This window comes from Diabrotica virgifera, chromosome 6, assembly GCF_917563875.1.
Source record: "Diabrotica virgifera virgifera chromosome 6, PGI_DIABVI_V3a".
NCBI classification, from domain to species: domain Eukaryota; kingdom Metazoa; phylum Arthropoda; class Insecta; order Coleoptera; family Chrysomelidae; genus Diabrotica; species Diabrotica virgifera.
The window spans coordinates 24,028,504-24,045,127 of record NC_065448.1 but is presented as its reverse complement, the minus strand read 5'-3'; the positions used below and the strand labels follow the sequence as shown (position 1 = coordinate 24,045,127).

General features: G+C 33.4%; 1 protein-coding gene across 2 annotated transcripts in view; it reads right to left on the bottom strand.

The window, feature by feature from the left end:
- Positions 1-16,624, bottom strand: part of LOC114331260 (NACHT and WD repeat domain-containing protein 2) — a 206,679-nt gene that overhangs the window by 67,521 nt on the left and 122,534 nt on the right. Inside the window, exons 12-13 of one of the 2 annotated variants that reach the window (XM_028280772.2) lie at positions 10,230-10,461; positions 6,750-6,964 (exon numbers count right to left, since the gene is read on the bottom strand). In XM_028280772.2, coding sequence (XP_028136573.2) covers positions 6,750-6,964; positions 10,230-10,461 — 447 coding nt within the window. The remainder of the gene's footprint in view (positions 1-6,749; positions 6,965-10,229; positions 10,462-16,624) is intronic. The other variant, XM_028280781.2, reaches the window with a different exon arrangement.

Below are 16,624 nucleotides of genomic sequence, written 5' to 3'. Positions count from 1 at the left end.
TACCTCTAATTTTCCATTCGCTAAGTGTTTTTAATATTGAGAATTTCCACACTGTATCGTAGGCTTTACTAATGTGGAAAAATATTCCGATACAATGTTGTTTAATTGCAAAAGCCTCATGAATTTCCGATTCTACGTCAATCAGATTGTCTACAGTAGAACGGTGTTTTCTGAAACCACTCTGTTCTGGTATAATTAATTTTTTTGATTCCAGATACCACATTAGTCTGTTATTTATTATTTTCTCTAGCATTTTGCTCATAGTACAAGTAAGAGATATTGGTCTATATGTTTCGGGATCTGATTTTGATTTACTTTGCTTAGGAATAGGAATTATTATTGAATTTCTCCACGATTTTGGAAATAAACTTTTCGAGAAGATTAAGTTGAATATGCTGAGTAAGTGTTCTTTAGATGGGTAGGTGAGGTTTTTTAGAAAAATAGTGGGTATATTATCTGGCCCAGGGCACGAGTTCTTACAGTTTTTTATTACCGCTTCTAATTCATCCATCGATATTGGAAAGTTTATTTCACTATTATTTTGATCTTCATAATCTATGGTATATTTTTCTTCATTTCTTTTGATCCTTAAGAAATTTGGTGAATAGTTTGCGTCGCTTGAATTTTTTTCATAAACTAATGCCAGTATATTTGATATTTCCTTTTGGGATTTATATATTATATTATTTTGCTCTAACAGATTTATTGACTTGTGTGATTTTGTACCAGATATTCTTTTTACTTTTTTCCATACCGTTGTCATTGGAGTAGAACTGTCCATTGTTGAAACATATGTTTTCCAAGATTCGCGCTTAGCTTTTTTGATAGTGAATCTGGCTATAGCTCTTAATCGTTTAAATTCTAAAGAGTTTTGTTCATTTTTTTGTCGTTTGAATTTATTAAACGCTTTTTTGGATTGTTGTATTGCTTGTTTACATTCATGATTTCACCAAGGAACTGGATGAAATTTACTGTTGAAATTAATTTTTCCAATATTTTTGTCTGCTGAGTCTATTATTAGTTTTGTAATGAAATCTACCTCTTCGTTCACATTACTATTTTCATTTATGGCATGCAAGTTGCGTTCGATATGATTTTGAAATTTCGTCCAATCCGCATTTTTTAAGTTCCATTTTGCTTCTGGTAAAGCTGTAGATGCTTCTTCGTTATGAATTATAATAAAATAATGGTCACTGTCGTATGGCTCTGGTAATACATCCCATGAAAGTATATGCGTTAATGATGGTTCACATATAGATAAGTCGATAGTAGAACCCTCGCCCGTTCTTATGTCGAAACGGGTATCTTGTCCATCATTAAGTAGATTTAGGCTGAGTTTTTCCAGAAGTACTTCTATTTTTCTACCAAGATGTGTTAATTTTTTTGAACCCCATAATGGACTATGTGCGTTAAAGTCCCCGACAATTAATCGTGGAGTAGGTATTTGTTCTAAAAGATCCGATATTTCGTTCTGGTTAAGTTCTTGATTGGGGGGATGTATATGTTACATAAGGAAAAACTAGTTACGTCTTTGATTCTGACTGCAATTGCCTCAATGTTTGTTTCTAGTGGTATTGCTGTGCTATTAATGTCGTACTTTATGTATATGGCTACTCCTCCACTGGCTATTTTAGCATGTTGTCGATTTTTAAAGAAACAATTAAAGTTTTTTAGTTTATGTGCAGTGTTGTTTTTAAAATTAGTTTCTTGTAAACATAGAATCATTGGTCTGTATTTTGAGATTAGTATTTGCAACATTTATAAATGGGTGTAATACCCATTCAGATTCCATTGAATTAAACTAGTGAATGATATTGTTATTTTAATATGTGTCCGTAGAGGTGTCGCTTTCTGCTTCGGTATGGAAGTCTGGATCAATCTGTCGTAAAATTTTATTTCTTATTCGGGTGCGTCTACTTTTAATTTTTCGATCAATTAGTTTAGGGTAAATTTTTGTCAGTAGATCTGTGACTTCAGAAATTTCATTGGTATACATTTTTGCAATGCTTATTGGGTCGGAGGAGCCTGTACAATTTTCGAAGAAATCTATTAGTTGATCATAGTTTAAGGGATAACTGGAATTTTGGTCTTCAAATAATTCTTCTCTAGGTTTCAGCATTTCCTCTAACGTCTTTTTTGGTATATTGCCTTGGTTTAATTTAGTCTTTTTCTCTTTGTTTTTTGGTACTTCAAAAGCATGTTCTGATGAAGGAGTTGGGGAACGCTCAGAAACTGTGCGTTTTGGTAATATTTGATCTGTTTCTATTTGGTTAGTTTGGAGCTCTGTGCTTAGTGTTTCATTTTGCACAACTTGATCGTTAAGTTCGGTTTGATTTTGTGGGATGACATTAGATACTTCTTGAGTCGCCTGATTGTTACTATTTTCAATTGAGTTCTCACTGGATTCTGTATTGTGAGGAATTGAAGTGGTGTCGCCTGATACAGATGCCTTTGCTGGACAGTCTTTTGCTGAATGCTTGGTATTTTTGCATATTGGACAAGTCTGGTTGTCTAAAGATATCCATATTCTATATGATGTTTTCTCATGGGTGATAAGAAAAGAATCGGGTAAGGTATGGTGGGTTAAAGGGGATATATAGGTTTGTCGCCTGAAGCTTAATATATGCTGGAACTCAGGACTGGAAGTCCCTATACGGAGAAATGATAAGGGTGACAAAAGGTTGACACCAAATGCTTGCAATTCGGATTCTAAGATTGAGTGTGGAATAGATGGACATACGCCTGAGAGTACTAGTCGTTGGCTGGGTGTGATTAGTCGACGTGCTTGTAAGAGTTGTTGATTAACTTTGATTTTTCCGTGGTTGGTAATAAAATCGTCCACTAATCTTTCATTTGCTAAGTAAATGCACATTCTGTTGTTGGATAGCTTTGAACAGAAAATAATATTGATTGGTCGAATAATTTGGGTTAAACTGTGAAGGTAATCTTCAATTTTGGTGTTGTCAATTGCGTCGAACACAATTGCTTGGTTACGTGATGGAAATACATTAGCGGTTGGTTGTCTGGTTGCGGAAGAGTAGCTTTTAGGTTGTTGAGATTGGTGGTCTGGTGTAGAACTAAGTTGAGTTGACGTAGATGAGGATGCAATGATGTAGAAATTGATATTTTTTATGCCAAAATATCAATTATTTGGGGCCAGTAAATACTGGCCTATTTTTGAGGTCGTCTATAATATGTATTTAAATAAAGTCACCTTAGTCGAGGCATTGAAGCACAAAAATAGGACTTACTGTCGATTTTTGGCGCAGTAAGAGGGATTTTAATGCAGTTTGGTGCGTTGGATTCGTGAGAATGTCAGGAAATTTTGTGAACTAATGTAATGGATAAGAAATCTCAAATTGCATTTGTGCATAAGAAAAATGTATTTCAAAAATGCATTTTGGTAAATAGTAGGAAAAATTGACTCAATTTTCTTACTCGGGGGGTTTTGTGGTCGCTGAAAACGAATATGAGGTCGGCGAGAGTGTGCAAACTATCTGGTGCCTGCAGCGGGTGTAATAAACGTCTTCCTCTGGAGTATTGTGGTATTTTATCATATAATTGGCTTAAACTCATTACTCGGGTGTTTTTGGGGTCGCTGAAAATGAATATGAGGTCCGCGAGAGTGTGCAAGCTACCTGGTGCCTGCAGCGGGACATCTTCCTCTGGCCTATTATGGTAATTTGTTAAATAATTGGCCCAAACTTGTTACTCGGGGGTCTTTGGGGTCACTCAAAATAAATATCGCAACGACTAAATTCTAATTTCATATCATTTAAAGCAGTTTGAATTAAGGCGCAAGTGGATGATGTGGTTTTACCTTGAGAGAAAATTACTAGATACATACAGAATGTACTTAATGGCTGTTGCCAAAAATAAAAAGATTGTCATTGGAAAAATTCTTTCATCTGTTGATGCATTTACCCAGCATTTAAAAAGGGTATATCTACAAACACAAATTTGGCTGCATGGAGAGGACAGTAACATGAACCCAACCGATTGGGGATGGGAATTACAAAATAATGTATTAATTCCAGTTAGAATGACTCAGCCACCTGGTCCTCCAAACATTTTAAATTTAATATTCTGTAGTTGTAAGTCAGACTGCGGCAACTCATGCGGGTACAGGAAGCATGGGTTAGTTTGTAATTTAAAATTTTGCAGGCTCTGATTGTACAAATATTGCATTGGACTCGAGAGAGGAAGGCAATAATGAAGAAGAAGATGATAATGATGAAGAAAATGAATTTTAAAGATAAATTACGATAAATTTTGTATAATGAACTTTTTTAACCATAAATATATTACAATAATAAAAATTTATGTTTATTTATAATAAAAATACCACCCTTTTAGATCACTATAGTTACATCGAAGAAAATAGATTACCCCAAAAACCCCCGAGCAACGAGTTTAAACTAATTATATGATAAATTACCATAATACTCCAGAGGAAGACGTTTATTACACCAGCTGCATGCACCAGGTATTTTGCACACTCTCGCCGACCTCATTATCATTTTCAGCGACCCTAAAAACCCCCGAGTAAAAAGTTTGGGCCAATTATTTAATAAATTACTATAATACTCCAGAGGAAGACGCTTATTACACCCGCTGCAAGCACCAGGTAGTTTGCACACTCTTGTCGAGCTCATATTCGTTTTCAGCGACCCCAAAAACCCCCGGGTGAGAAAATTAAGTCAATTTTTCCCACTATTTACCGAAATACATTTTTGAAATGCATTTTTCTTATGCACAAATGCAATTTGAGATTTCTTATTCATTAAATTAGTTCACAAAATTTCCTGACATTCTCACGAATCCAACGCACCAATCCGCATTAAAATCCGTCTTACTGCAAAAAAATCGACACATCAATCCTTCAATGCCTCGACTACCTTACCAATGTTTATTGATAAAACAACACATTCACAAAACGCGTTTTTAACTTTTGCAAAAACTGTAAGCGAATATTAATTAGAATTTAACGTCTTTACTCTTCGGCTGCTATGATAAGACTCCTACCAATAAAGGTTTAATTCTTATGATATTTAAAAGCTACTTTTTATTTACTAAAAGGTGATTTTTAGGCACCAAAAAACTGTTACCATTCCTTATTTTTGTTTAGTGGCGTGCGGACAATCCTGGTTCTTCGCCTGGATATAAATTCTTAGAAAATTTATATAGACTAATCTTTCTGGTTTTTGTTCTAAATCGATAGGCTAGTCGATAGTACTCATGTTTTGCTATCACATGGCGAGAAAAACCAAAATTCATAAAAAAGTGACATGCCTTATGTTTCCCCTGTACTTTTCATATGGATTTTATATCAATTATTTAAAATATTATTGATGTTTATCAATTTTCTTTACATATCAGCCACGTCGATAATAAGTTGGAAAACAAAATCCTGGAAACCAAAAAACCAATTGTTGGGCAATTCTAGGTTATAAACCAACAGCTGACTGCAGAGGACTGCATCAAGGACTGTGAAAGAGCTCAAAGGCTTCGTTCGAAGCCTTATTAGCGAGATACCATTATCTCGATGGAAGAGGGTAAAACAAAACAGGTGGAAAACATGTGACAACCAAAGCTTGCAACCACTACTTCGCATTGGACTCAAAAGGTATTTATACAGGTGGAACAAATTACAAAAGGGCCCGTTGAAGTTTCCAAAAATGAATTAACCGCAAATCTAAGATCCTACAGATCTATTTTCAGCACAAAAAACAGCACCGGTACAATCATAAAATAGCTGAGAAAAACATTGACATGGTGCTTATTCAAGAACCGTGGATAAATGAAGGTGAGATACGGGGACCAAATATTAAGGGATGAGCACTAATTTTGGGGGTACCAGACAGTAAAATAAAAACTTGTGTCTTTTTTAGGTCTGATCTTAACCTAATATCAGTCATGGTCATGGTACCAGTAAACTGAACTACAACGGGTTGGTTATAGAGATGTTTGTTGTATCTTTACCTTCCTATTCAGGGAACAGAAAGTCCCAAATATTAATGTGAACTTAATATGGTTCAGTGATGGGCTTAAAACTACCCATGGTAGTGGATCAGGAGTCTTTGGGCAGATATGTAATTATAATAAATCTTACAGCCTAGGTCAATATACAAATCTGTTCTAGGCTGAAGTTTTTGCTTTGATGTCCTGCAATAATGAAATAATGGATGGAGACCCCAAAGCAAAGAGAACCAAAAAACGAAAATGGAAGAAGAGATTGCCATACACATCCTATGTCATTGTATGCTATGGATATGAGGTAGGAATTCACTGATTGGACTTCGTTGAGGCCACATGACTTATTAGAGTTTTATGGAAAAAACAAGTTATGATAGAAAGGTCTTACAACCAAGTGCCAGAGATTAACGAGACTCGCCTTAACTAAGAAAAAGAAGAAAAAGAACTAATATGATATGGTCGAATAAGTATATAATATGCACGATACAATGCTATCAAAGACAACATGAAAAGGATATCGTGGAATCGCAAATAACGAGAAACGGTTGGAAAACCTGAAAAGCACAATAATTGATAGAAATGGATTTTAGTAATTTTAGAAAATATCAATGAAATGATGCAAAAAGAGTCATCAAAAGACATTTTTAACTGATTATACATTTTTAACTGATTATGGTGCATACTTTTTTATATAGTATTACGTTTGTCAACATCTTTAAATTTGACATCAGATTGGGATATCGTATACTATAAGAATAAAAATAAATTCTTACATTATAATAATCATAAAGCATTTGGTGGGCCCAATTTTTGTGTTCCTTGAATCTTTCAGACGCTGCTTCCTTTAACAAATTATCCTTCCATTGAATACCCAGAACCTTGCCAGTTAATGTCCAATGGAGGAATGGAGCTAAGTATTTATTTATTCTTGACCACGTTATACATGCTGGAGCCCAAGAAACTAAAACATCACATAGAGAGGATTTTTCTAAAATAAATAAAACATCAAGATCTACATCTATCTAAATAAAAAAATAAAAATATATTATTTTTCAATTGAAATTCATCTTTGGTCATGTTAGCCTTGGAAACAATGGTAATCACTTAATTCACGTTCTGCAATTTTTTTTCTGATTCTGGCCTTGGTTTAGAACTAGAACCTTTAGCCACGTAATTGTATCTTTGTTATCACTAACTCAGGTGTAACGTGAAGTGTGTGTGTTGAGTAAGTGTCTTGTTACTTTGCAAAGTCGACGTCATTGTCTTTGCAAAGAGACGCTAATTGTATCCGAACGTCTGCGGTCCCTCCGGTTCCTACGTTCTGCAATGTTATTTATGTTTGTAAACGTCACACTGACAGTTCCTTTTTTTTTGGATTTGACTGAAATTTTAAGTATTGTGATTAAAAAATGGTATTTGTTTTTAAAATTTCGACCAAATCTGATGATTATGTGGTCAATTTTTGTGTGCTGAAACCATGGCAAATTCATACAAGAATACAAACAGTGACTGAAAATGCAAGTTTTGTGTATCAGACTATCAAGGAATTTTTTTTTGAAACGTTTATAAAGCAATCTGTTAGTTATAAAAATTCTAACAATAAGCGTCTTTGGGGTTTGAAATAAAAAAGAATTGACGTTAGAGAGTCCAATGACTGGACCTCTAGTATGGAACAAACATGACATTCCGATAATATGCTACATACAAACATACATTTTACATTTACAAACAATACATATATCTAAAATATAAACACAATTACGGTGAGGTATAAAACTTATTTATAAATAAGGTCCAATGGATTTTTACGTTTTAGTCTGTGAGTTTGTTGACTATTATCAAGCAAGTTTATTGCCAGGGCATTTGGATGGCTTTCTAGGCGTTTAAGGCCCATTTATACATATCAGGGCCGTGTCCGTTCCGTGTTAAGATAGGGCCCGGTCTAAAAAAAAACAATATGTACTCTTATGAGCATGTTTATACATTGGCGTTTCCCGGACGGGGCCCGTCCGGGCCCGGTCTGAAATTAATCCCAGCCGATATTTTTGCTGTCGGCACTGGCGATGCACGAAAATGACACGGATCGCAGGGACTTGTATAAACACGATTTTATTGTTTTGTGAACGCGACTGCTGGAAAACAGACAAGCAATAGATATTGTGAGGTGAGATCTTCTATCCAAGCCGAAATATTTTCAACTATCTTTTACACAGAGATATGTAATAACATTTTCCTCTCTTATTCGGCCCGGTACGCACACTGCCACAACCCGGTTGTATGTGAATATCGCAACAAAAATACCCGGACTCGGCACTGACCCGGAACAGACACGGCCCGGGTATGTATAAATGGGCCTTAATGTACCGAACACTGCACTGAACTATCACTTCACTGATCGTAGGTACTTCTAGATCACAATAAATGTCTTTGTTTGACACGAACCATGGGGCGTCTGTTATAGAGCGTAACACTTTGGATTGCAATCTTTCCATTATCGATATGTTGGATTTTGTTGCTGTACCCCATAGCTGGATCCCATAGGTCCAGACCGGTTTGAGTATTGTATTGTATACCAACATTTTGTTACGTATAGACAACTTCGATGTTCTGCCCAGTATCCAATAATGTTTACGAAATTTTAAATTTAACTGTTGTCGCTTTTGCTATATGTATATGTGTTCTCCATGTCAAAGTTTTGTCCAGGTGCATACCAAGGTATTTAACGCTTTCGGCTTGTGGAATTGCTTTGTTATTTATTTCTATATTAGGCGATATTTTACGACATTTTGTAAATATGATATGTTGTGATTTTGATTCATTGATCTTTATTCGCCATTTCTTTGTCCACTTTTCAATGTTCCTAATATGCCTTTGAAGAGATTCGGTAGCTGTTGCGGGATTTTCATCTGTGACTAACATAGCTGTGTCATCTGCGAATGTTGTAGTCGTTACATTTTCGTTTGTTGGTATATCGTGTGTAAATATTAAATATAATATAGGACCCAGAACACTACCTTGAGGGACTCCAGATCGTATAGGGTAGATTTTCGATGTATCTGCTTCATGCTTGACACGGTAGTACCTTTCTTCTAAATATGATTTTAGTATAGTAAACATTGAATCAGGAACGTTCATTTTTATTTTGAAGAGCAACCCTTCATGCCAGACTTTATCAAAAGCCTGACTGACGTCAAGAAAAAGTGCAGAACAGTACTTTTTTTCTTCAAAAGTTTTATTTAATATATCAACGACTCTATGGACTTGTTCTATTGTTGAATGCTTCTCTCTGAAACCAAACTGGTGATCCGGAAAAAGATTATTATCAGTTATTATCTTCATTAGCCTTGTCGCTAATAGCTTCTCAAATAGTTTAGCTAGTACCGGTAAGAGACTAATAGGACGATAAGAGGTATGCTCGTGAGGTGGTTTACCATGAAATGGTAAACCATCAAGGAATGGTTGTGAAAATTTCAGAGTGGAAGAAAGGAGACGGAACCATAAGCTGCGACCAGGTGCCTTGAATACTGCACTAACAGACAGGAATGTTACATGTGTGAAAGACTAGAAAAAATCGTCGAATGGGTTTATCTTTGCAACATCTCACGGAATATAGCAAAATTTTAATGACTTTCTTTCGTCAATAATTGCTGGCGACGAATATTGGTGTCATTATTTTGAACCATTCAGACAAAACCAAAGAAGTTTAACAGACCCATAGAAGTTTAAAGTTTAATCTTCTGTAGGCAAGGTCATATTAAAATTTTTTTCCGAACCTAGACTGCATATCAATGTAAACCTGTATAATGAAACTTTGAAAGAGCTCCACATCAAGCAATAGGACGACAACGTCCAGGGAAGCTCTCACGTGGTGTCATTCTTCTACTTGATAATACTCGACCTCATGTTGGCAAAGTAGTGAAAGAAAATCTGCAACGAAAAAAATTATGAATATAAGTGCAACCACCTTACAAACCCGATTTAATGCCTTACGATTTTCACATCTTTGGGCCACTCAAAAAGACGTCAAAAGGTAAATAATCGTTTTCAGCATGACGAAGGATTCCAAAAGGTCTTAAAATAATTCTTAGAGCAACAGTCACAACAATTTTTAAAGCAGGGTATACATCAGTTGATAAAGCAATGTGAGTAGAGGTAATTATGTGTAGATAGATTTGCCAATAAATTTTGTCCGAACCAAAGATGGGTTTCAATTGAATAAGCTTCGTGTAGTATAAGTCTAGACATGTTATTACCAAATGTTGTATCTGTATTGAAATGTTCATCGAAAGCTAGTAAGTCTATCATTTCTGAGTCAGTTAGGCTATGCTTTGTACAGGTTAGTAGAGCCAAAGCGTGTTGGACTTGAGTTTCTCCTAAAATCGTTTCTAGTTCCTCCAGCATTTGGTGTAGTTGATCGTTGACATGCCCTTTTGGTACGATTTCGTGTTCTTTATCTACCCACCACGATGTTTGCCATGCTAAAACCTAAAAGAACAAATGCTAGATGTTAATTTTTTAAAAATTATTAAGATAAATTTAAAAATATAGGATATTTCAGATCAATAAAAATATCTAATTACACATAACCTCAAAAATTTTTCTCCGCCAGCAATATTGTTCATACAAATCGTCTTGCGCCATAATATGCTGGCTAAAATGAAACGGAAGATGCACGAATCCTTCAACATGAGATCAAAGATGACCAATGGCCAAGTTTTAATGCCTAATATTTTAAGGCCTATGTCAAATTACACAAAAAGAAAAGAAAAGAAAGAAAGAGTGCTGGAAAAGAAAGAGTGGACCACAGAAGTTCAGCAGGATTTTTTTGTGTTTCGGAAAACGTCTCTCTAGCCCACTGTGTTGCTCAAGACCTCTAGATGACTACAAACGAGATTATTTTAGTGAATACAAACGAGATTAATTCTTTTATTCAATAGAAATTTCGGTCGCTTGGACGAGTTAAAAAATCAAAAGCCTAAAGTTGGAACAGTACTGCGATTAGAAGATGGTCCTCGATCTTTGCTGTATATGGTTACCAGAAAATCTTATACAGACAAGGCAAGCTACGAGAATATATGGCGTACTCTACTAATTTGAAGAAAATTATTTGCAACTATGACATCAATGGCTTTACTAAAGATAGGCCATGCACTAGGAAATATGTATTGGGAGATTGTGAGAAGCATGCTTGAAGTGATCTTCCGAGAAACAGGCGTACAGATTATTATGTGTTGCATTAACCTAATGTATATGTAGATATTGGCAAAGGAAAGAAAATTATGAAAAAATAATACAATTAATGGGAATAGAAATCAGAACAAAAAGAGAATTAGAAGAAATATTAAATAGAAAATGGCAAAACGAATGGGATAATTCCCCTAAAGCAAGACGGCTCTATAATTCTATTCCAAATTTAAATAATATACCAAATTATTTTAACCCAAAAAAAGGATTAATCCATTTTCTTACAGGGCACGGTCCGTACCCTACATACCTACATAGATTTAACTTAAAAGACAATCAATATTGTGAATGTGGAGAAATAGGCACACCAAAACACATAGTATTTATTTGCGAAAGACAAACAAATACACAAGAACTACAAAGAATGAGAAGAGACCTTGTTGGCATAAATATAGAAAATATAATACAAAATGAAGAATTATTTAATACACTAAATAATTTAGCGGACATAATATCAAAGAAACAATTAGAATTATATAATATTAGACGAAGAAGAAATCAAGTAAATAATATCAGGTAAAATCAAGTAAATAATAAATCAAGTAAATATTATTGTCATTCCCCGTTAGAGGACAGTCTAACCACAATATACTGCAGATATTTTAATAGATGCAGTTCTTCTTCGTCTCGAGTTGATTCAATTCAGTCTACTTGCAATAGCCTCTTTGATAAAGGATAAAGATCCAGAAACACCGTGTCAGAGGATGGCAAGAGACTCGAATTGAATCAAAACGAAAACGATTATTTTCTTTTTCTAAATAATATCCAACCTCTATGAATTTGAATAAGAAATTATACAAAAAAAAAATTAAAATTACATATAAAAATATAAAATAAAATATTGGAATAATTAAATAAATATTTATATAATAAATAATTAAAAATTAATATCAAATATAAAATAAAATAAAATAAATCAAAAATAAAAAAAAATATTAATCAAACAAAAAAAAAATTAAACTAAAAACCTGAAATTTTAAAACTCAATGGTCTGAGGCTCACCGAAATACCATTGAGAATATCATAAAGTCGATTAGACCTGAACTTAAAATTATTCGTGACTATTTTTAGATGAATAGTGCTGGCATTTCTCATCTAAGAATGAGAAATGGGAGCACTTTTATAAAAATTATATGTTCAAAAAAAAAGTAATAATTTATCTTTTGTTTATTAGTTTTTGTTTAGTTGTTATTATTTGTTCATTAGAATTGTTTACAATTTGTAGTTTTCATAATTAGTAGTAGATTAGGGCTATATTGTTAATTAGTCAAATAGTAAAAATTCTTAAAGTAATAATATTGTAATAAACTACTGTAATCCCATCAGGAAACGACCTGGATTAGTCACAAGAGGCCAGGTCAATTGTATAGTACTATAAATAAATAAATAAATAAATATATAAATGTTGCATTAACCCGAAGAGGTACTGCTCTTCAAAGACAATAGACTGTTATTTCTTCTTAAGTGATTATGCAGAACTGGAGAGTCCTGTAAATTCCGCCATTCTGGGCCTTCATATAGAGTTGCTGATAGGGACGTTCAGATCTAAGAGGGGAGCAATGTAACGAAAAAGGTTATTTCGAAGCTACCCGGTATAACGTTTCCAACTCGACCGAGTGACGACACCGAGTGTTCTAGATCAGTAGCCGAGCTGCGAGAGGCGGATGTTCAGAATTATATTATATTATATTCAAAATTATATGTTCAGAATTATAAATGGAGACGAGAAGTTAAGAAAGTACTATCAGCCTGCGCGGTGAATAGAGATGGACTGTTTTAGATGTTCTAGAAATATGTATTTATATATATATATATATATATATATATAAAGCAGTTAGGTAATATTGACTGACACTATGTAAAATCTTGTTAATTTTGAGGTTGCAGTCATAAATTTCAGGGGGCAGGATAAGTTTAAACCTGAAATTTATGACTGCAACCTCAAAATTAACAAGATTTTATATATATATATATATATATATATATATATATATATATATATATATATATATATATATATATATATATATATATATATATATATATATATATAAAGCGCGCCGTTATTAGTTGAGTTTAGTTGATATGATAATCTAGTGATGTAAACTTATAAAAAGAGTTTTACATAAATTCGAACCGCTAGTTTTATTTAAAATCGTTACAAAAATCTTCTTCTTCTTGATGTGCCTAGTCATCACAAATGTTGGCGATCATCATGTCGCAAATAAGCGTGTTGTTACTGCCTTCTGGTCCCAATTAATTAAAACTCTTATTTCTATTCAAATACATATATTTTTGGTTTACCATGTCGATGACTAAATCATAATAACTTGTTTATAATCACGACCTACCTTAAACGTGGTTACTGCTAACTATTACAATAATCATAACAATAATAATAATGGTATCATATCATCGGGCGTTTACTTATATATTAGAATGAACTTTGCAACCTCACGCGTCGGCCTTGGTCAAGGGCGGACAATTTACTTTCAATAAAACATCTTTTGTACAGGGTGATATTATAATACCACAATCATGACAATGTTTATCTTATCTGCAGTAGCACGGAAAAGCATAACATATTTTTTGTTGAACTAGGTTCTGCGGTTCTACAACCAGGATGTTCTTCTTCTTCCTGGACCTCGCTTTCCAAATATTTTGCCTTGTAGGATAGCTTGTAGGAGGGTATATCATACTCAGTGCGTCCATAAAATAACGCATAAATTCATTTTCATTCAGGTCGATTTTTATTTTTGAATTAAAATTTTTTGGCGTATATATCATACTAGTGACGTCATCCATCTGAGCGAGATGACGTAATCAATTATTTTTTTAAATGAGAATAGGGGTCATGTGATAGCTTATTTGAAAGGGTATTTAATTCTCTATTCACTAATATAAACATTAACATAATTATTTATACAGCGTGTCCAAAAATGTATTTTTTTAATTACCTAAATTAATTGACACAAAAAGATGAATGTACAGTTTGTCTAATTTACTTACCGTTGCACGTCATTATCTATGTCAGAGATCTATGTTGACATTGTTGCCAAAGTATAAAAAAATCCTGAATCCATTTTAAATCAAATAGATCACATAATTATTGCAAACTTGGGATTGTACAACAAAACAAATTAATATTCAATGTAAATAAATAAAAACATTAGAAATAGAAAACTTGAATTAAGTTATAATCTTACCTTAAAGTAAATAGTAAAAACAATAAATATAATAAAACAAATACTTAAAGTCAAGAATAAAAACAAAAGGCCCGGATTATGTACACTCGATACGCATCGTATCCGCCATGTTTTACTGTAGCGCCTTATGGGAAAACATGGCGGATACGATGCGTATCGAGTGTACGTAATCCGGGCCCATCTAAAGTGTCAATACCGCAACTGTCAAATAAATGTTACCAATTTATGCCAAAGTGTCACCTTCGTTCGATTACAGTTACAGTGTGTTTCGAACAAATGTGCTTCATAAAAACGCTTTATAATCCATTTATACAAATTAAACGAAACATATTATTGTGTATTTCTTTAAGTTAACATTAATAGAGATCTTCAAAAATATTATTTCTACGCGTATATAATAAAATATGTCTAGTGGCTGTAATTTCAGTGTACTGGGCAACAGGATTCTAAAAAAGAACACACCTACCGCCTAAATATTTCGTGTTGGTATCATGTGACGTCACGGGCTATGACGCGGATGACGTGCAACGGTCAGTAAATTAGATGGAGTATAATATGTAATTTGTTTAATTCTAAATACATTTTAGTATTGTCAGAGAACATAAAAATGTTTTATTTAAAAAATAAACATTGATTTTCGCTTAAACGAAATGTTCAAAATTTCCAAAAGGTAAGATGGGTGGCAGCTTTAACATTAAATTTAAGCTAAAAGCAATAGTTATTTATCAAATAAACATGTTTTCTTTCTGTTTTCTGACAACAGTAAAACGTATTTTGAATTAAATACATTACATACAATCTTCTTTTCTCTCAATTAATTTAATGTAAAAATTTTTTTTGAACACTCTGTATAAATAATTATGTTAATGTTTATATTAGTAAATAGAGAATTAAATACCCATTTAAATGAGCTATCACATGACCCACATTCTCATTTAAAAAATCATCGATTACGTCATCAAGTCAAGATGGATGACGTCACTAATAGTATGATATATAGGCCAAGAAATTGTAATTTAAAAATAAAAATCAACGTATTTCGGTATTTTTCCTTAAAGTCACCGGCAAGTATTATAACTTTGGAGAGGGTCAGTCCCGTGGATTGCCGGCTGACTCAGTCAGTCCACGCAATTCTAGGTATTCTCTAATATAGCCACATCTCAAATGCTTCCAATTTTCTGAACAGATCTTCGTTGAAAGTCCACGATTTAACACCATAAAATAGGACTGAGAAGACGTATCATCGTAGCATTCTTACTTTTATACCAAGAGAGAGGTTGTGGCTCTCCTCCGCTTGAATGTGGATCCAGCTTTTCCTATGGTTATCTCCGATGGCTCTTATCTCTTGGTTGTTTCATTTGTTATGGTTACAACAACAACGAAACTTTAACATATATTACTTAAGAAGTGAAAATCTTCCTTTGTAAATGGTATATAATTTATTTAAAATGGGTTGTAAGTTTAAAAGTGGTAATTTATTTAAAAAAGATCCAAGTTGGACTCAAAGTAGATACATCACAAACAAAAGTTTTCGGAGTAATCAGTCAATCATCAGGTTAGGCTCCAGATCCAAAGCAGTTGAAACTAGCTACTAAGTTAGATCGAATGACCTTTCAAATGTAACGTTTTAGCTGTCTAGGCTACATTGAAAACGACAATAAGTCGTTGTTTATAAAATAAATTATAATTAACCATTTTGATAAGAAATAAGCCACAGTTAACTTGAAAAAAATAATTTTAAAAACATTTCGACACCCAAATCGGGTGCCGTTGTCAAAATACAAAATACTATTTTGTATTTTGACAACGGCACCCGATTTGGGCATCGAAACGTTAATAAAATTATTTTTTTCATGTTAATTGTAGCTTATTCCCCATCTAAATAGTTAACTATAAAAATGCCACAAGGAAATAGCTTCAGAACAACATTAAGAATAAATAGACCAGGGCGCATCTGTAAAAATATTAGTACATTTGGACGTTGAGAGGTGACTCAAATTTTTTTGCAGAAATTGCTTGAAAATTAATCAAATAATAATATTTGAGCTATCCTCCCTCTCAAAAAGGTCCGGAACATTGTTTAAATAATCAAAATGTCAAAAAATTAAGGAAAAATTCGATTTTTTTCTTCGTTTTTTGATTATAACTTTAAAAGTATTCATTTCCGAGAAAAGTTGTACTAACATAAAAGTTGCGTA